Source organism: Pyrgilauda ruficollis, unplaced genomic scaffold, assembly GCF_017590135.1.
Source record: "Pyrgilauda ruficollis isolate IOZ18807 unplaced genomic scaffold, ASM1759013v1 scaffold366, whole genome shotgun sequence".
Taxonomy (NCBI): domain Eukaryota; kingdom Metazoa; phylum Chordata; class Aves; order Passeriformes; family Passeridae; genus Pyrgilauda; species Pyrgilauda ruficollis.
Window position 1 is genome coordinate 15874 of NW_024525112.1, and position 20348 is coordinate 36221.

Here is a 20348-nt window from a genome sequence, read left to right on the forward strand (position 1 = left end):
GCAGAAATAGTAAGATGCACTGCACTTGCAATATTTGCTGGTACCTTAGCAATCTGCTTCCCTGAATTCTGGAGGTAGTTGAGAACAGACTGCGTGTACTCCAAACTCTCATCCATTTCAGAAAAGTACACCTGTTCCACCTTTATCCACTGATTACTCACTGAGTAAATAACTGTATGCTGGAGCAGGTCTTTAAAGAGAGGTACTACTATTGGTTTCCAGGGTACCCTGATTTTATTCTCATCAGGCCATAACCTATAAATTCTTTCAGGCGACAATGGAAAATCTGAATTCTTCTCAGTCTCCATTCGTTTGATAGCTTCCAAAATAAGGGTGGTATATGCCTTAGGCACTATATTTACCACAAGAAGGTCATTCCACAAAGCTGCTGGATCTCTCCACTGATCCAGCTCTCGCCATTTGATACTCCTCCTGTTGTCTGTGAGACCAAAGAAACCACTAACATGAACTGGAAGTCCAGTTTTGCTTTCTTCGCCGGGAGGCAAAGGCAGAAAACAAAATGCTCTTCCTGAAAAGTCTGCTACAGCTCCATTTTCCTCCTCGTTAGTTGCTAGGGACATGGCTATTCCAATAGTAGGAACAAATTTCAAGTCATCAGCTAAAGAATCCAGTTCAGTGCACATTCCTCGACCACCCACACAATTGCACACTAACCAAGATGTTTTCTGTGCATCCTTAATGCTCTCATCTTCTACAACTATATTTACATGGTACGTCACACATGTTATGCTATTGCTTGGAACTCCCTTACAATACTGACTTATTGCAGTTCCCAGGATTTTTATAGAATTGGGTCTTTCGTGTTTCAAGGCCTTGTTCTCACTGGCAGTTACTCTAAAAACCAGCCTCTCCGTTCCATCAGCTTCCCGTATGTGCAATGAAACATCCTGAACACTCTTCAGGAAAAGCAATACTGTGTCTGCATCTGCTCTGAAGGATTCAAACAGCTCCAAGACCTTCTGTTTGTCGTAAACATTGCTGCTCAGTTGGGAAGGCTGCAGACGAAGTGGGAAACGAAAAAATGTACCAGGAAAGTTTCCATTCTTAAAGGTTTCCTTAGTGCTGCCAAATACACCAATGAAAGGTGCAAATTGGTCCGTAAGTTCGTTTATTTCCTTGCTATCTTCTTTTAGATTCCAACACTGGCCCGACTCATGAGGTCCAAAGAGGGTTTGATGGGGATCAAGCATTCCAATCTGGTCACCACTGAAGATGCTAGGGACATCTGTATCCATAAAAACCAACAATTACTAATAATCCTAAAACAAGTACTTTAAAAATACAGTGTTAAGGAACAAATTTTAAAAGGCAAGAAGAAAATATTCTAAAACTGTGATGAACTTAGTATGATCCCTAGGGAAATGGCTGAGTCACCATCCGGAGGTACTGAAAAGACACGCAGACATGACCCTTAGGGACATGGGCTAGTGGACTTGGCACCATTAGGCTTATGGTTGGACTCAGTGTTCTTGAAGGTCTTTCCCAACCTACACAATTCTATGATTCTGGTAACATAATTCAGTGCTTACTAACAGGGAAGAAACAAGCACACACCTATTCTGCAACTAAATATATAAATATGGGTGGGATGGATGGGATGGGATGGGATAATGGGATGGGATGGGATGGGATGGGATTCACCTGTTCCAGTGGGATGGGCACTGCCTTGAGCCTCGTGCACACAGGTTTTACTCTGTGTCCAGAGGTGTCCCAAGGATGAGCCCACAGAACGGCCCCGTGGCACCTCCAGCCCCCTCCGGGCCGCTGCCAGCCCAGGTCTGTCACAGGCTGTGACACCACGCTGAAATCAGGAACGTGCTGGGGGTGTGGACCAAGGGCACCTTCGGGTCAGTGAGGTGATTTCTGGGCATTTAAACAGCCCAGGAGCAATCCCTGGGGCAGACACATGGATATATATATATATATATATTTAATATTTATATATATATGTATAAAAATCCACCTTAGTGCCTCAGAGGAGGATCCAGGGCTGCTCCCAACAGCCCATTCCCAACCTGGCACTGGAATATCTGTGCCCTCAGGACATGGCACCACACAAAATCCTTCCCTGTGGCTCATGTCCTGCCACAGGTTCTGTTCCTCTTCCTCCCACAAAGCCCTCTTTGGAAATGAACACAGCATCCTGTAGTTCCTCAGTGCTGGAGCCCTGGATACTGAGAGTTTTCTGTGCTGAAAGGCACAGACCCTCAAGAGAGCACTGCATTTCACCTGAGGCTGTGGAGAAGGCTTCCAGAATTGATTGAGAGCGCTGGGATTGTGGGTGTGGAGTTTGATTAGAAGTGTGTGATGTCACAGGGTGGGAAACTCAGAGTTTGGGGTTTTAGAATATAGTAATAGATAGTATTTAGAATATATATATATTAGAATATGTAGTATGTTTAGAACACAGTAATATATATAGAGCTAAAATGGAGGTTTTAGGGTGCAGGCTGCTCCTTCTTCACCTTCTCCCCGGGTTTGGGGGGTGGTGGGTGGGTGGGCAGAGGAACCGACACCGCGGCACTGGACACGTGTGCTCCCCATCATGGTCCATCTCCTGCTCCCCAAAACCGTCTGGGCTGTGGCCTTGGGTCCTGCCGAGGGTTTTCAGGGATTTCCTTCTGCCTTCCCCCGACAGGGAACTGCACTTCCCTGGCTTTACAAGCTGTGGATATCTGCTAAATCTTCTTTTGGCACATTCTCAGGGGAAAACGTTGGTTTATTACTTAGCCTCAATAAATTCTGCGGTTCCCTCAGTTCTTGGGGTCCCAAGACACTTGAGGAGCATGGAACTTAGATTTGGGGGAAAGAAAGAAACAGGAAGAGACCTGTATCAAGCGACAGGAACTTGATTTCCCTTAAAATGGAGGGATTTGGGGAAACAGGTGTGTAACCAACTCACCTGATTTCTGACAGGAAAACTCTGAGTGCACTTAACAACTCAGTAAAATCAGCAGCACTGAGCAACGTGCAAGAGCCTGGGATTTCTTTTCCCTGAATACATTAAAAGTATCAACAATTCTGTATTTTAAGTATGGAAGGGGTTGGAGACCTGCCAGTGGGAATAATCCACCCCAGCCCTCAGGTGGCATCTTGGCAGCATCTCTAGACTTTAATTTATTCCTTTTAATCCGTGTGACTAATTAATGGCTGTCTCGTTGTTCAGTAAGTAAAACCTTTTTTTTTTTTTTTTTTTCCTATCCTGGCCGAATTCCCCTGGGACCCTTGGGAAGGAGGAGGATGGGCACAGCCCAGAGAGGAGGGGGAAGCCTGAGCTCCCGGAGTCAGAGGCACAGAGAAATAAGTGAAGCCATGGCACCATCTGGTGTTTTTGCAGGTCGCAGCACTTCTCCCCGCAGCCCAGGGCAGACGGCTTTTCCAAATGCCGCTTTGGCTGCTGCCTCCTTTCGGGTGGAGATGCAGCCAGCAGGAATCACTTGGTCCCACTGCCACCCGTGGGCTTGGCTCCGGAATTCCGGGACAAATTCGGAATTGCGAGCACCGTCATGGGCACAGGCAGCTCGCAATGAGCATCGCACTTTCCCCTCTCATTTCCTATTCCCTGCCAAAGCGTTCCCTCCCGCTCGTGCAAGCCGGGAGTGGTCCCCGCTCTCCAGAGCAGGAATTCTCCTCCCGTCCTGCAGGCGCTGTGACATTTGCACGGGGACAGAGAGGCTGGAACAGAGCCCGTCCTGCGGGATCCTCCTCAGGAAACACTGCCGGGGGCTGCCAGCGAGGCGGGCAGCGACATCCCCAGCGCCCACGGAACGCTGTTATCCACAGGGATGGTCGCGCCATGGAGCAGGGGACGCCGTCACTGGAAGCAGCCGCCGTGGCTGTGGCAGGGGACACGGCAGGAGCTGTGACAGGGGACACTCCTGCAGAGGCACGGTCCTTACGAGCCTGAGCCGCCCTGCCAGCCCGTACAAACAGCGATCCGTGCAATGAGGGACAGCCATGGCTGACACGGTGCTGAGGGATGGCTGTGAGGGACAGCCATGGCTGAGGGATGGCTGTGAGGGGACCCGTGGCTGACGGAGTCCCCAGCGCCGCCCCGACCATCGCTCCGCCCGCCCCGCTCCCCTCAGGCGGCCCCAGCCCCTCAGGGCGGGCCGGGGGCGGGGCCGCCCCCTCAGCTGCTCGCGCTGCGCCTGCGCGCTCCCACCGCGCCCCGGGGTGAGCGCCGCGCGGCGCGCGCGCGCTGTGGCGGAGGCGGGAGCGCGCCAGGCGGCGCTGGCCGCCGATTGGCTGAGGGGCGCGGGAAGGCGGGGCCGGGCGGGCGCGGATTGGCGGGCGGGATGTGCAGGCTGCATTGCTCTGGAGTTAATGGAGACCCGGGATGTGCAGGCTGCATTGCTCTGGAGTTAATGAAGACCCGGGATGTGCAGGCTGCATTGCTCTGGAGTTAACAGAGACCCGGGATGTGCAGGCTGCATTGCTCTGGAGTTAACAGAGACCCGGGATGTGCAGGCTGCATTGCTCTGGAGTTAATGAAGACCCGGGATGTGCAGGCTGCATTGCTCTGGAGTTAATGAAGACCCGGGATGTGCAGGCTGCATTGCTCTGGAGTTAACAGAGACCCGGGATGTGCAGGCTGCATTGCTCTGGAGTTAGCAGAGACCCGGGATGTGCAGGCTGCATTGCTGTGGAGTTAACAGAGATCTGGGATGTGCAGGCTGCATTGCTGTGGAGTTAACAGAGACCCGGGATGTGCAGGCTGCATTGCTCTGGAGTTAACAGGAGCAGCAGCCAGGGCAGAAGCAGCACCGTGCTGGGGCTGTGAAATAAAGCAGTGTAATTGTTCTGTGCAAAACCGCTGCTTTCTTGCAGGAAAAGCTCACTTGGTGTTATTCACCTCTCCTTAGGTTGTGGTTTAAATGTCTGAAGAAGGAAGTGAGGCCAGGAAAGTGGAAGTTGCCCTGAGAGACTTCTCAGTGTGATTCAGGTAACGGGATCTGTTGGGATTGACTGTGGTGTTGACATTAAGATCTTGTGTTTGGTATGTTCACTTGCCTGTTCTGACACTCACAAAACTGATAGTGACATTTTTCACTTATGACAAACCTGTTTTGTGAAGCAGTGACTCCTGCATTTTCTGTTATGTGTTGGACGTGTGGAAATACGGGATCACGTAAAAAGATGGACTCCTCTGTTTAAAATTCCTCCAGAATTTTGTTTGTTGTGCAACACATCCCTCGTCTGGGGAAGGTGAATCATAGAATTACGGAATGCTTTGGGTGGGAAAGAACTTTAAACAACATTGAATTCCATCCCCCTGCCGTGGCAGGGACACCTTCCCCTGTCCCGGGGTGCTCCAAGCCCCAGCCTGGCCTTGGGCACTGCCAGGGATGCAGGAGTGGCACTGGCTGAGCTTTAAGGTCCCTTCCCACTCCTGGAGGGAGCAGCTCCTCCAGGGCTGGGCTGCCAGAGCTGGCTCTGACAGTTCCAGAATCCTGTATTTAAGGGGACACATCCAGGACCTCCTGTGAGCTCTGTGGGACACCCTCATTGTGCACTTCCTGTGGTGGTGAATGCAGCAGCCCTGCCAGCATTGTCCCAGACTCCCTGCCTTTGGGGTTTTTGGAACAGTAAATGGCTTTTTTTGTTGGCTGTGGTGCAGCTGATGCAGCCAGGCCTCTGGTTTATCCCAGGGCCCAAGAGCAATACATGTTTTAGGGGGTGCTGGGTGCTGGAGGGGACCTAGGAAGGAGCCATAATGCAAGGGGAAGGGCTTTTGCAGCAAGAGAAAAGCAGCACTTTTCCAGCAGTTCAGCTACATCACACACAGCACAGGTGAAGTGGGAGTGAGTCCTGGGCAGCCCTGGGTGGATGTTCCTAGCTGGGCAACCCTTTAAACCAGGGTGGATGTTCTGAGTTCTTTAAACCAGGGTGGATGTTCTGAGTTCTTTAAACCAAGGTGGATGTTCTGAGTTCTTTAAACCAGGGTGGATGTTCTGAGTTCTTTAAGCCTGGGTGGATGTTCTGAGTTCTTTAAACCAAGGTGGATGTTCTGAGTTAGAACCCTTTAAACCAAGGTGGATGTTCTGAGTTCTTTAAACCAGGGTGGATGTTCTGAGCCCTTTAAACCAAGGTGGATGTTCTCAGTTAGGCAGACCTTTTATACCAAGGTGGATATTTTCAGTTCTTTAAACCAAGGTGGATGTTCTGAGTTAGAATCCTTTAAACCAGGATGGGTGTTCTGAGCCCTTTAAACCAAGGTGGATGTTCTCAGTTCTTTAAACCAGGGTGGATGTTCTGAGCCCTTTAAACCAAGGTGGATGTTCTGAGCCCTTTAAACCAAGGTGGATGTTCTGAGCCCTTTAAACCAGGGTGGATGTTCTGAGTTCTTTTAAACCAAGGTGGATGTTCTGAGTTCTTTAAACCAAGGTGGATGTTCTGAGTTCTTTAAACCAAGGTGGATGTTCTGAGTTCTTTAAACCAGGGTGGATGTTCTCAGTTAGGCAGACCTTTTATACCAAGGTGGATATTTTCAGTTCTTTAAACCAAGGTGGATGTTCTGAGTTAGAATCCTTTAAACCAGGATGGGTGTTCTGAGCCCTTTAAACCAAGGTGGATGTTCTGAGTTAGAACCCTTTAAACCAGGGGGATGTTCTGGGTTAGAACCCTTTAAACCAGGATGGATGTTCTGAGTTAGAACCCTTTAAACCACAGTGGATGTTCTCAGTTCTTTAAACCAAGGTGGATGTTCTCAGTTAGGCAGCCCTTTAAACCAAGGTGGATGTTCTCAGTTCTTTAAACCAGGGTGGATGTTCTCAGTTCTTTAAACCAGGGTGGATGTTCTCAGTTCTTTAACCCAGGGTGGGTGTGTTCAGCTGTGTGTTGTGGAAGCTGGGACAGTTTTTGAAGAGGGAAGGAACCACATCTGGAACTTTAAAGCCAGGCTTTGGGTCTGGGCTGCTGCCTGAGCCACCCTGAGCTCCACACTCAGCCTGCCTGCTCTGGGCTGCTTTAGAGAGCCTTAGGAGGGATTCAGATGAGGTGGTTCAGGTGGTAAGGATTTGAATTCATCATATTTTTATGACATTAATTGTTTTCCCCTTGGTACCAGGGAGAAGAAAGCATGATTTTGTTGTCTCTGGTTTAGTGTTCAAACAGATTTCTGTTGATGAACTGTACCTAAATTTAAATAGTTTCATGGGCCTTTCCCAGTCCTGTGGGCTTTAAGGACTGAACCATTTTAACTTCTCAGCTGTGCTTAAATAATACAGGTTTATTTAAAAAAAATTATGTAACAAAGAGTTTTAGGCAGCCTAGATCTGGAAGAAACAGTAGGAGACCTTAAAATTCCACAGCAGATAACACATTGTATTTGGCCAGGTGGAAACAAATAGAATTATGACAGCAGCTGCCAATTCATCACTAAATTTTAAAAGAGTTGGATGTCCAAAGGATGTGCTGTGGTTAAAAAACACTTAAAATCTAAGTAACTTAAGTAGCTACTGACTGACTGCGAGGTGAGGTATTTTCAGTCTTTGTCAGTGCAACTTTTAACTTTGTTTAGGTCAAAGCTTGGACTCATTGGTCTGGAGTGAACAAGAGCCTCAGTGGTTCTGTGATTTAAGAGGTAAAGGGGTGTCCTGGCATAAAGCAAACAGGGAGGGAACTGAGACCCTAACTTAAATATTTATTTATTTACTTTTTAACAGAAAGTGATAAAACTAAGGGATAAAAAGTCTTGGTTTTAGAGAAGGCAATGGAAATGTCATCGGTTGGACTTGCACTTCAGGCTTGTGTTGTTCTTGTGGAAAGAAAGGCCTTTGTGAGCACAGCTGGAGCAGTGAGGAGCAGTTTGGGAGCAGGCAGGCTTTTGAGGCAGGTGTTGTGTGTGTCTGGCAGCTCAGACAAAGTTAAACTTATCAGGCCTGTGTAGGTGTTCAGTTCCCATTGCCTGGGGCAGTGGCAGAGAGGCTTTTAAATGCAGATTAATGCTTCTGTACTCCTGTGGCCTTTCAGTAACACCTAACACTTCACAAACTTAGAATTATTTTAGTGTAGACCTGTGAAGCTGGTGAGGAAGATTTCGCACCGTAAGTTAATGTAGGAGGTGAAATTAATGAATTAAAACTGGGCAAGCTGTTTTATCCTGAAGTCAGCTGTGATGGGGGAAGGCAGGTCCTGTTTCCAGGTGTTCCCCACTGGAATTTCCCTCCTCCCCAGGTGTGCCAAGGAGCTCTGGCACAGCTCTGAGCTGCCAGGTGTGTGGGAGCTGCTCCTGCTCCATCTGCCAGTCTGGGGTAATGGGGGAAAGGGCAGGAATGCAGCTCAGAGCCCCTCCTAAGAATGAATATTCTGCACAGCTCTCTCCTGTGCTCTGCAAGCCGTGCTGGGGCCTGTGGGGTGAGATGGAGAGGGGAGGCTTTGCCAGGTTCTCTTGGAAGCACGGAGTGCTCAGAAATCCCCTCCACAAAAAACAGTCTTCCCTTCCTGAGAGGGAGGGGCGAGCTCTTAATTAGACTGTGTCCAACTTCTTCCTGCTCAAAAATCCTCCTGTAATGTCTCATTTTTCTTACCCAACAGGAGCACTGCTTTATTTCAAGGAAACACTTTCAGCTGCTGGATTTGCTCTTGTTTGCAGGCTCATGGTAAATCCCATGGCCAGACATGAACTTCAACAGGCAGGTGGTAAAAAGCCATTTCTGCTCCTCAGGCTTTGGGGCCGTGAGGGAAGGTGGGGGTTTGGCTCTGGGTTGGGTTGTGGCTGCTCTGCACCCTGGCTGTGTGCTGGAGAGCAGAGCTGCCTGTGCCAGAACAATCTGTGCTCACACACTCGGGCTCTGCAGGGCCTGCTCTGCTCCTGGGCCCGGGCTGGAGCTGCCCCGGGGGCTGGGCATGGGTACAGAGGGCTGGCAGCTTCACATGGCACCCTGGCCACGGGGCTGGGAGCTCAGTGCCACTGCCACCCTGACCTGACCTGCAGGGAGCTCAGTGCCACTGCCACCCTGACCTGCTGGGAGCTCAGTGCCACTGCCACCCTGACCATTCCTCCCCTGACCTGCAGAGACCTCAGTGGCACTGCCACCCTGACCTGCTGGGACCTCAGTGCCACTGCCACCCTGACCATTCCTACCCTGACCTGCAAGTTCCTCAGGGCTGGGACTTGTCTCTGTTCTGAGCTCTCAGCTGACACAGATGTGAAGTCACAGAAACTCAGGTGGCTTGGAGCTCTCCTGGATTTGAGTTTGTTCTGTCTGGAGGGAGCCTGTGTTAAAAATTTTGGAAGGCTTTCAAAGAAACCTCTGATTAAATACTGTGACTTGTTCCATCTTTGTTGAACTTGAGTCCAGTACAATCTTTATCAGTTTCTGACCAGGTGGGGTTGTTGGGCTCACCCTGGGGCTTAGACCAGGAGTTTTTCCTGGAATCACAGAATGATTTTGGTTGTGAAACTCCTCTTAGTCCAGCCTGTGCCTGATCCCCACCGTGTCCCCAGCCCAGGGCTCCAAGTGACACCCGCAGGGATGGGCACTCCAAACCTCCCTGGGCAGCCCCTGCCAAGGCCTGACCACCCTTTCCATGGGGAAATTCCTCCTGGTGTCCACCCTGAGCCTGCCCTGGCCCAGCCTGAGGCCATTTCCCCTTGTCCTGTCCCTGTTCCCTGGCAGCAGAGCCCGACCCCCCCTGGCTGTCCCCTCCTGTCAGGGAGTTGTGCAGAGCCACAAGGTCCCCCCTGAGCCTCCTTTTCTCCAGGCTGAGCCCCTTCCCAGCTCCCTCAGCCTCTCCTGGGGCTCCATTCCCTTCCCAGCTCCATTCCCTTCCCATCCTGGGGTGTTCCCTGAGCTTGGTGTGACCCCAGTGCAGGACCCAGCTCTTGGCCTTGTTGTCCCTCACCCCAGTGGTCCCAGCCCATGGATCCAGGCTGTCCTGGTCCCTCTGCAGAGCCCCCTGTCCCCAGCAGATCCACATCCCACCCCTGGGGCTGTCCCTGAGCTGAGCCAGGGTGGTGCCCTCATGCCCTGAAGGTGTTGGGCAGGAGTGACCCAGCCCTGAGCCCCTGGTGCCCATGGATGTGCCCATGCCAGGTTTATCAGCCAGGATGTCCCTGCCCATCAGTGACTTTCCAGCCCAGTAACTGAAGGCACTGAGGGCTCTGTGGGGCTGTGCTGCCACGTGCTGTGCTCTGCCTGCACAAACCAGATGGCTTCTTGTGCCTTGGAAGAACCTCACAGCTCCAGCAGGAATGGCAAGGGAAAACTTTAGCTTTCAATACTGGCTTTTTTTTTTCTTCCCCCTAAGCTACTGGGTTGCCTGTTCATTTTTAATGAAGCTTCCTGCTTTATTTGGGCAGGTTTTTGCAGAATCTTCCAGAGCAGCTTTGGATCCACTGGATTTATGGAGGAAAAAAAAAAAAGGAGCCATTGACTTGTTTAGGATTTCACTGCAGAGCTGTAATCCCTGGGAAGTTGCAGTCCCTTTCCTGGCTCCTAGCCAAGTGGGTTTTTCCTTACACCCTCCAAGGCTGGGTTTTGTAAGGACCTTGCACAATCATCTGAGTCCAGCACATGTGAAAACATCAGTGAGAGATCCAAACCTTTGTCTTTTGGGGCAGCTGCTGCTGGAAGGTGTGTGGTGGTCCCAGAGATGCTCCTGTGCTTGCTGGAGATGCAGAAATAACATTTTAGGGTACTTTTCATACTTTGGTGCACAGTTGCTTTTGCTTCAGTTACTCACCCTGTAATTGATGGGAACGGAGTTGGAAATGTTAAAGATAAATGAGAAGAATTGTCAGAAGTGGTTAAAAGTGCTTTAAAAGATGTTGCCAGTCTATTTGGATAAGTCTGGAAGGTTTGTCTTTTCCAGGGGTCAGGTGTGTCCCCCTGAAATCACCTCTAGGGCACTCCTCTTCCTGGGAAATGCCACGGGGGAGCCAAGGAGTATTTCTGATTAATTATGTTTGACTGCTGAGGAAAGGCATTGGGAATGTGAATGAGGAGAACAAAGAAATGAGTAAAATCATCAGATATTTTGGATAGACAGAGGGAGAGGAGGGGATCAAATCAGTCATTGTCCAAATCAGGAAAGAAAAGGAAAAATACTTCATGTTTTTATTGAAGTCTGAGATGAACAAATACAAGCAACTTTATATCATAAGTAAGTTTAATTTTGTACTTTAACAACACATTTATGAGAGTTCAGAAATTATTTTAGATGGTTTCAATCAAATGTCAGTTGAAGCCAGACGAGTTCAGAAGCCCAGAGCAAGGAAGTGCCAGAGCAGATGGACACCAGTAACTTTTTCTGCCAGCACAGGTATGCCCTCAATTTTTATTCAATATCTTCACCCCAGTTATGTTATTTATTAAAGTTATATTTTTAAGAGTGAACGAACTGGCAAGGGAGGAAAGTTTTTCCTTGAAACAGCAGGAATAGTTGTTCCTTCTGATCAGAAAAACTGCAGAAAGTCACTGAAGCTCCTTCCCTGTGTCAAGCACAGCTCAGATCAGCCCATGCCCCAAACTGGATTTGGGATTTATTTTAATTACAGTTATTTTTGACCATAAATAGGTATGGGCACAATTTTATCTTCATGCAGCAACTGCAGTTTAATCAGTGACATCAAATATTATTTCTGCTAATGACATGCAACGCCAGGAATGTGAACAAAGTCAGATTTAATAATTGGTAAATGAACTTTTCTTTCTCTGTTCCTGCTTTGGCCAGTGAGGCTGCAGCTCAGTGCAAACCAATGGCTGCAAATGGTTATCAAACCCTAAAGGTCAGAATCTCCTTTGGACAGTTCCTTAGAGGTAGAAGTACAGAATGAAACAAAATTAACTTGAAGCAAAACAACTGCAGCTACAAAAACAAACTCTAATGTGATTCAGTGATTCTGATTGTGTGTGGTTCTGATTCTCTGATTGTGTGATTTTGTGGTGTTGTGTGATTCTGATTCTGAGATTCTGTGTGGTTGTGTGATTCTGATTGTGTGACTCAGTGATTCTGTGATTCAGTGATTCTGATTCTGTGATTATGTATGACAGTGATTCAGTGATTCTGTGACTCTGATTCTGTGATTCAGTGATTCAGTGATTCTGTGATTCTGTGATTCAGTGACTGATTCTGTGACTGTGTGTGTCTGTGATTCTGATTCTGTGATTCATTGATTCAGTGATTCTGATTCTGTGACTGTGTGTGTCTGTGATTCTGATTCTGTTATTGTGTGTGATTCTGATTCTGAGATTCTGTGTGGTTGTGTGATTCTGATTGTGTGACTCAGTGATTCTGTGATTCAGTGATTCTGATTCTGTGATTCAGTGATTCAGATTCTGTGATTGTGATTTTGTGCTTGTGTGTGATTCTGCTATTTTGTGTGATTCTGTGCTTCTGGCTGTGTTATTCTGTGTGATTCTGTGCCTCTGATTGTGTCATTCTGTGTGATTCTGTGCTTCTGGCTGTGTAATTCTGTGTGATTCTGTGCTTCTGGCTGTGTGGCTGTGATGCTGTGTGTGGCAAGAAGCCCATCTCTGCCTGGGGGGTGATTCCTGAGCACAGAGCTGCCTGTGGAGCTGTCCTGGGGCCGTTACCTACAGCTGATGAGCTCCAAGAAGAGCGAAACCTGCTAAGCAAGGTCCTGTAGTATTGGCCTGAACCTGGGAGCACCTGCAGGGCACTGCCAGGGGGGCACAGCCAGGGGGGCACAGCCAGGGGGGTGCCAATCTCACCCCCTTTGCTGGGACAGAGCCCTGACAGCAACAGCCCTGGCACAGAGCAGGGGCTCTCCCTGTTCTCTCCCTGTTTTGGGACAGAAAAAAAAAGCTGTCAAACAAGGGGAGCAAGAAAAACGTGAGTTTATTTAAGATGTTTTGGATGGTGGCTGAGTGTAGAATTTCCCCCAGTAATTGTGTGGGATTTCTAAGTTGGCTCTGCTGTTAACTCTGTCAGAGGGTGCTCCTGAGGCCATACAAGTGTTGTACCTGTGAAAGGATGGAGGGAAATGATGACATTTTGGAAGTTTACATCAGACACAATCAGCTGCAGGTTTCTAAGGTACTGCATCATCTTCTGCTTTTAGTTGAACGTTGCTTTTCAATAAGGATTTCCAAATAACTGCACTTCCTGTCCCTGGCAGTGCCAAGGCTGGACATTGGGACATCCTGGGACAGTGGCAGTGTCCCTGCCATGGCAGGGGTGGCACTGGCTGGGCTCTCAGGTCCCTTCCCACCCATCCTGGGATTCTGTACTGGAGTGGTTTCCCCTCCATGTGCCCATGGAATGGGAGCAGCCACCTCAGCAATTCCTGGCTGCCACATCATTCCAGCTCGTGTTGTGTTTCCTGGCACTTTGCTCATGGATTTTGCTGCAATTTTTTAAAAAGCAAGGAACCAGGAAACAAACAAACAAAACCCACGCAAAAAATCCCCACCGAAACCCAAAGCCAGCCTCCCCACCCCTTCAAAGAGCCCAGCCTAACAAACCAAACCAGCTCAGGCCAAGCTGCTTTTTACCCTTCCCTGTTTTGGGAGCAGAGCACTGTAATTTGCATCCCAAACATAGTTGCAGTTCTTGTGGGTTTGGTTCATTCCTGTTTTGAACTAGAGAAAGACTCCCCATCTTCCTTCTTCCCAGCCTCATCACCGAGGGATCCTTCTGTGTCTGATGGTTCAGGGATTAAAAACAGGTTTGTCAATTATTCTCACAGAACCTCCTTTCCAGCACTTTCCCAAATCCCTGGCAGTAATGTGGGAGTTGGGCTCTGCTCCAGGGAACAGGGACAGGACAGGGGGAAATGGCCTCAGGCTGGGCCAGGCTCAGGGTGGATATTGGGAACAATTCCCACCTGGAAAGGGCTGTCCATGCCTGGCACAGGGTGGATATTGGGAACAATTCCCACCTGGAAAGGGCTGTCCATGCCTGGCACAGGGTGGATATTGGGAACAATTCCCACCTGGAAAGGGCTGTCCATGCCTGCACAAGCTGCCCAGGCTGGGGTGGGCTCCCCATCCCTGGAGGGTTTCAAAGCCCTGTGGCTGTGGCACTTGGGGACAGGGGACAGTGTGGCCTGGGCAGTGCTGGGGGTGGTTGTGCTCCATGGGCTCTGAGAGCCTCTCCAACCTGAACAATTCTGTGTTTGCCTTCCTGGATTCTCTCCCCACTCTGCTCAGAACGTGTGCCCTGCCCAGACAGAGCCTCCCCGAGGTATTTCCCCCTGTCAGAAGCAGCAGGGTCAGCTCGTGAGTGCAAAGAGCCTTGGGTGGGTTTGGTGAGCAGCTCCAGGGCTGAGCTGCTCCCCCAGGGAAAAGCACAAACCTTCTTCTGCTTTTGAGGCAGGCAGGAGCCTGGAGGAGAGGCTGAGGCTGCATGGGAGTCCTGGGAGGAGGAGCTGGGAAGGGAATGGAGCCCCAGGAGAGGCTGAGGGAGCTGGGAAGGGGCTCAGCCTGGAGAAAAGGAGGCTCAGGGGGGACCTTGTGGCTCTGCACAACTCCCTGACAGGAGGGGACAGCCAGGGGGGGTCGGGCTCTGCTCCCAGGGAACAGGGACAGGACAAGGGGAAATGGCCTCAGGCTGGGCCTGGCACAGGGTGGATATTGGGAACAATTCCCACCTGGAAAGGGCTGTCCATGCCTGGCACAGGGTGGATATTGGGAACAATTCCCACCTGGAAAGGGCTGTCCATGCCTGGCACAGCTGCCCAGGCTGGGGTGGGCTCCCCATCCCTGGAGGGTTTCAAAGCCCTGTGGCTGTGGCACCTGGGGACAGGGGTCAGTGGTGGCCTGGGCAGAGCTGGGGCTGGCTGGGCTCCATGGGCTCTGAGAGCCTCTCCAACCTGAACAATTCTGTGTTTGCCTTCCTGGATTCTCTCCCCACTCTGCTCAGAACGTGTGCCCTGCCCAGACAGAGCCTCCCCGAGGTATTTCCCCCTGTCAGAAGCAGCAGGGTCAGCTCGTGAGTGCAAAGAGCCTTGGGTGGGTTTGGTGAGCAGCTCCAGGGCTGAGCTGCTCCCCCAGGGAAAAGCACAAACCTTCTTCTGCTTTTGAGGCAGGCAGGAGCCTGGAGGAGAGGCTGAGGCTGCATGGGAGTCCTGGGAGGAGGAGCTGGGGAGGAAATGGAGCCCCAGGAGAGGCTGAGGGAGCTGGGAAGGGAATGGAGCCCCAGGAGAGGCTGAGGGAGCTGGGAAGGGAATGGAGCCCCAGGAGAGGCTGAGGGAGCTGGGAAGGGAATGGAGCCCCAGGAGAGGCTGAGGGAGCTGGGAAGGCCAGGGAACAGGGACAGGACAAGGGGAAATGGCCTCAGGCTGGGCCAGGGCAGGCTCAGGGTGGACACCAGGAGGAATTTCCCCATGGAAAGGGTGCTCAGGCCTTGGCAGGGGCTGACCAGGGAGGTTTGGAGTGCCCATCCCTGCAGGTGTCACCTGGATGTGGCACTCAGGGGACAAGGTGGGGACTGGATGGACTGGGAGGGATTTTCCTACTGAAGGGTTCTGGGACCATGGAGAGAGCAGACCCCTCCTTCAGGTCTCACTTGGACAGAGCAGATCTCATTCAGATCTCACTTGGAGAGAGCAGATCTCATTCAGGTCTCACTTGGAGAGAGCAGATCTCATTCAGGGCTCACTTGGACAGAGCAGATCCCTCCTTGAGGTCTCACTTGGACAGAGCAGATCCCTCATTCCGGTCTCACTTGGAGAGAGCAGATCTCATTCAGGTCTCATTTCAGGGCCAGCTTGCACGAGCTCAGTGCCTCCTTTTCCTTGCGGAGGGCACAGAGGTGGCACTCAGCTCCCCTGGAATGCAGTTGTGTCTGTCTCTGTCACCCTGACCCCTTCATCCGGGCATTGTGTGTGGCAGTGTTGGGTGCTGTGTCCAGGCACAGGGAATGGCCCCTGCAGCTCCCATCCTGGTGCCCTCTGTGCCAGGCTGAGCTGGGGCTGCCCCTGCACCCCTGGCAGTGCCCAGGGCCAGGCTGGGCAGGGCTGGGCACACCCTGGGACATGGCAGGGCTGGCACTGGATGGGCTCTGAGGTCCCTTCCCACCCAAACCATTCCAGGATTCCATGGATGAGGAATCCCTGGGGAAAGAGGTGGGAGCCATGGCCCTGTCAGGTGCTTGGTGGAGAATGAGATGGGATTGGTAGCTCGTGTGCCCAAAACCCCCAACTTCTACAAGTCATTAAAAATGCCATTGAGGCTTTTTCCTGTAAAAAAAATACAGCAAAGACACAGCAGCACATTGGTTCTGGATCTGTGGCTTTCTTGGCTTTCTAAACCATGGAAATACAGTGTATTTTCAGGTCAGAGCCCATTGTTCTCCTTCCTGGGAAGGAAGAAGGCTGAGGGGGTCTGAGCTGTGGGGTTCCAGCAGGAACCTCAGGAAGTGCCAGGCTGTGCCCAGGGACTGCTGCTCAGGGAGGTGTGCCAGTGCCAAGGCACCTGGTGCCACCTGAGGCTGCTGCAGGCTGGGCTGAGCCAGCTGCCTCCTGTAGTCTGCTTAGAACTGTAGGAGATTTGTTTGGGATTTTTTGGGGGGTTAGACGCATAAAACCTATATTTAATGGTTTTTAAGTTGGTGAATTTGGTAACCAAAGAATAATGTAATAACTGGTTGAATTATAAATTAGATTTTACACTGATGCTGAATTAACTTTCCTTTTTTTGCTGCAGTGGACTGAAATTTGGCATCTTTTAGGACTGTATAGTGAAATAAGCCCTGAGAGCTGCTGAACTGTCCCTGTGTCCCCTTACCTTGGGTACAAGCTGCTCCCTGCTCCTGTCACTCTTTTCATGTTTTCCTCTGCACTAAGCTGTTTTTATTTCCAGCTTAATTAGTTTGAAGTTCCCTATTTCCCTGACAAATCCCACGTGACCTCAGGTGTCAGGGCTCAAAGTTAAATGAATTTTAACAAGTTTTGTTTAAAGCCAGCATTCCCCCAAACCCAACATCCCCACAAATCCTTTTCCAAGCTGAAGGATCCTGTGATCCTGCAGGGAAGAGGGGCCCCTAACCTCTGCCAGCCAGGCAAGGGAGTGGGCTGAGCTTGTCCCCCAGAGTCTCCAACTGCAGCATCTCTCCATTTTTTGGCTCAGAACTCAGAGGAATTCTTTATGGGATATTTCTGCATGTATCAATGCAGCTCTGGGCTTTTCAAACTAGAGCCATTGAAATGTTGAATGAATGTTTCCTGTGCTGTGCCCTGCCTTGGAAGGTGGAATGGGATAAGGATGAGAGGTGTCTGTCTGTGTCCTGGAATCCCCAGCCAGAATCAGACTGTTCCCACTGAGGGACAGAATCCTGCTGCTCACAGCGAGCTGCTCTTGTACCACAATTGTGACACAAACAGTGTTTGCCATTTTTGTCTCCAGGATGATTGAGGAGAGTGGGAAGAGGAGGAGGACCATGGCAGAGAAGAGGCAGCTGTTCATGGAGATGAGTAAGTAGGAAATGTGAAGACATGATGTTGTTGATTCTTCACTGAGAGCTTCCCTGGGACAGCTGCAGCAGATCAGCCCCATCCTGTCCCCAAGCAGCTGTTCATGGAGATGAGTAAGTAGGAAATGTGAAGACATGATGTTGTTGATTCTTCACTGAGAGCTTCCCATCAGCCCCATCCTGTCCCCAAACCCCATGCAGGGAGAGCCATCAGGTGCTCCTGGGGGCTGCTCAGGAGGAGAGTGCCCAAGGGGAGTCACAGCTGCCTGGGAAGGTCATTTATCCCTAGGTTTTGGGAAGCTCCTTCCTTAGGGAGTGCTCACATCTCTCATCTGTGCCTAAGGATTGTGGAGAGCTATTTCAATGAATAGTGGCAGCAGACAGATCAGCTTTGGCCTTAAAAAGAGATAAAAAATGGCCCTGCAATGCTGGTGTGAATTGAGACATGGTTTGGGGGCTGATTTGTGCAGGATCCTCCTCTGGAAAAGATGAGTTAAGAGTTGGTGTTTGCATCACATCACATTGTCCTGCTGTCCTGCAGGAGTCAGGGCTGAAGGGAATTCCTGAACTGGGCCAGCATGTCCTGAATTCCAGCTGCACACTGAGGGAGCTCTGACTTCAAACTACATGTTTATACTGCTTTGTTTCCAGAGTAGCATTGTTAGGGAATCATGGAGTGTCTGGGTCCTGCCCTGCAGCACCTGATCCCATCATATCCCATCCCATCCCATCCCATCCCATCCCATGTGCCATGGCTGGGATGTGTGTGAGGAGACACTGGAGTCTTTTCCCAGGTGCTGCAGTGCAGAGGTGTGCAGGGGGAAGCACAGCCCCAGAGCAGCAGTGCAGAGGTGTTCAAAGGGAAGCACAGCCCCAGAGCAGCAGGGCAGAGGAAGCACAGCCCCACAGCAGCAGTGCAGAGGTGCTCAAAGGGAAGCACAGCCCCAGAGCAGCAGGGCAGAGAGAGGTGCTCAGGGGAAGCACAGCCCCACAGCAGCAGTGCAGGGGAAGCACAGCCCCACAGCAGCAGTGCAGAGGGAAGCACAGCCCCACAGCAGCAGGGCAGAGGTGCTCAGGGGAAGCACAGCCCCACAGCTCTGGTTTGTTGCAGGAGCCCAGAACTTCGACGTGATCCGCCTGTCCACGTACAGAACCGCCTGCAAGCTGCGCTTCGTGCAGAAGAGGTGCAACCGTGAGTGCTGCCGGCCTCATCCTCCCCCCTGCTGCATGGCTGCTGCAGAACTGCCCCCCTGGGGTGCAGGGGGAGCGCTGCTCAGCCCTGTTTAACAGAGATCTAACACAATGAATGTGGAATTAGGGAGGCAGCGAGCCTTGCCCACGCTCTGTAATATCTTCATGTTCGTTCTTTAGTGTTCAGGGGATGTGAAGTCTGAGGGAGCTCTGGTGTGTCTTTGCCCTCAGAGCTGGGTGTAGATGGTCTCAAGCTCTGTGAGGGGCTGTTTTCCTCACGGTGAGCCCCAGAGCAGCCCCAGTGAGCACAGGGACAGTCCCTGCCTGCAGCTGTCCCTGCGGGGACACGTGTGACATCAGTGACCGTGGAGAGCTCTGGGCAGTGAAGGTTCTCCCCTTGTCTGCCGTGGGCTCTGACCTTGGACAGCTCCCAGGTGGATCCCAGGTGGATCCCAGGTGGATCCCAGGTGGATCCTAGGTGGATCCCAGGTGAGCAGGATGCACTTTGTGCCCTGCCCCTGCTGAGCTGGACACAGCAAAGAGCCAAGCAGGATAATGTGTGGGAGGAGATCCCTAATCCCAGGGCACAGGAACTGCTGGGGGCTGAGGAGGAGGAGGCCAGCAGGAGGGCTGAGGGGGCAGGAGGAGGAGGAGGGGGTCAGGAGAAGGGCTGAGGAGGAAGAGGAGGCCAGGAGAAGGGCTGAGGAGGAAGAGGAGGCCAGGAGGAGGGCTGAGGAGGAAGAGGAGGCCAGGAGGAGGGCTGAGGAGGAAGAGGAGGCCAGGAGGAGGGCTGAGGAGGAAGAGGAGGCCAGGAGGAGGGCTGAGGAGGAAGAGGAGGCCAGGAGGAGGGCTGAGGAGGAAGAGGAGGCCAGGAGGAGGGCTGAGGAGGAAGAGGAGGCCAGGAGGAGGGCTGAGGAGGAAGAGGAGGCCAGGAGGAGGGCTGAGGAGGAAGAGGAGGCCAGGAGGAGGGCTGAGGAGGAAGAGGAGGCCAGGAGGAGGGCTGAGGAGGAAGAGGAGGCCAGGAGGAGGGCTGAGGAGGAAGAGGAGGCCAGGAGGAGGGCTGAGGAGGAAGAGGAGGCCAGGAGGAGGGCTGAGGAGGAAGAGGAGGCCAGGAGGAGGGCTGAGGAGGAAGAGGAGGCCAGGAGGAGGGCTGAGGAGGAAGAGGAGGCCAGGAGGAGGGCTGAGGAGGAAGAGGAGGCCAGGAGGAGGGCTGAGGAGGAAGAGGAGGCCAGGAGGAGGGCTGAGGAGGAAGAGGAGGCCAGGAGGAGGGCTGAGGAGGAAGAGGAGGCCAGGAGAAGGGCTGAGGAGGAAGAGGAGGGGGCCAGCAGGAGGGCTGAGGAGGCAGAGGAGGCCAGGAGAAGGGCTGAGGAGGAAGAGGAGGCCAGGAGGAGGGCTGAGGAGGCCAGCAGGACGCGTGTCCCTGCTGTGTCCCTGCTGTGTCCCTGGGCTGTGCTGGCCTTACCCCACAGCCCTGCACATGGCGTTAGTTCCTGCCTGTGGTTGCAGGTTTAGGGTTAAAACTCTGCTTTCCAGCACGGGGCACAAAGGAATGCCACAAAGGAATGCCAGCTGCACGGGGCACAAAGGAATGAGAGCTCTGCACGGGGCACAAAGGAATGCCAGCTGAGAGCTCTGCACAGGGCACTGGTGCCCCACAGGAGCCCTTTGGCACCCCTGGGCTGGGCATGGGGCTGCAGCTCTGGGCTCTCTCTGGTCACAGGCTGCTCCAGGGGGTGGCACAGCCCAGTCCTTGA

The 20348-nt window shown here is 51.8% G+C and overlaps 1 protein-coding gene across 3 annotated transcripts in view; it reads left to right on the forward strand.

Moving 5' to 3' along the window:
• The first annotated feature begins 4887 nt into the window (after positions 1-4887).
• DTNB (dystrobrevin beta) overlaps positions 4888-20348 on the forward strand; it is a 46545-nt gene continuing 31084 nt past the window's right edge. For 2 of the 3 annotated variants that reach the window (XM_041475840.1, XM_041475842.1), the window contains exons 1-3: positions 4888-4966; positions 17337-17404; positions 18515-18595. In XM_041475840.1, the coding sequence (XP_041331774.1) occupies positions 17338-17404; positions 18515-18595 (148 nt within the window). In that variant the 5' untranslated portion in view covers positions 4888-4966; position 17337. Of the gene's footprint in view, positions 4967-17336; positions 17405-17513; positions 17518-18514; positions 18596-20348 lie in introns of all 3 variants that reach the window. The other variant, XM_041475841.1, reaches the window with a different exon arrangement.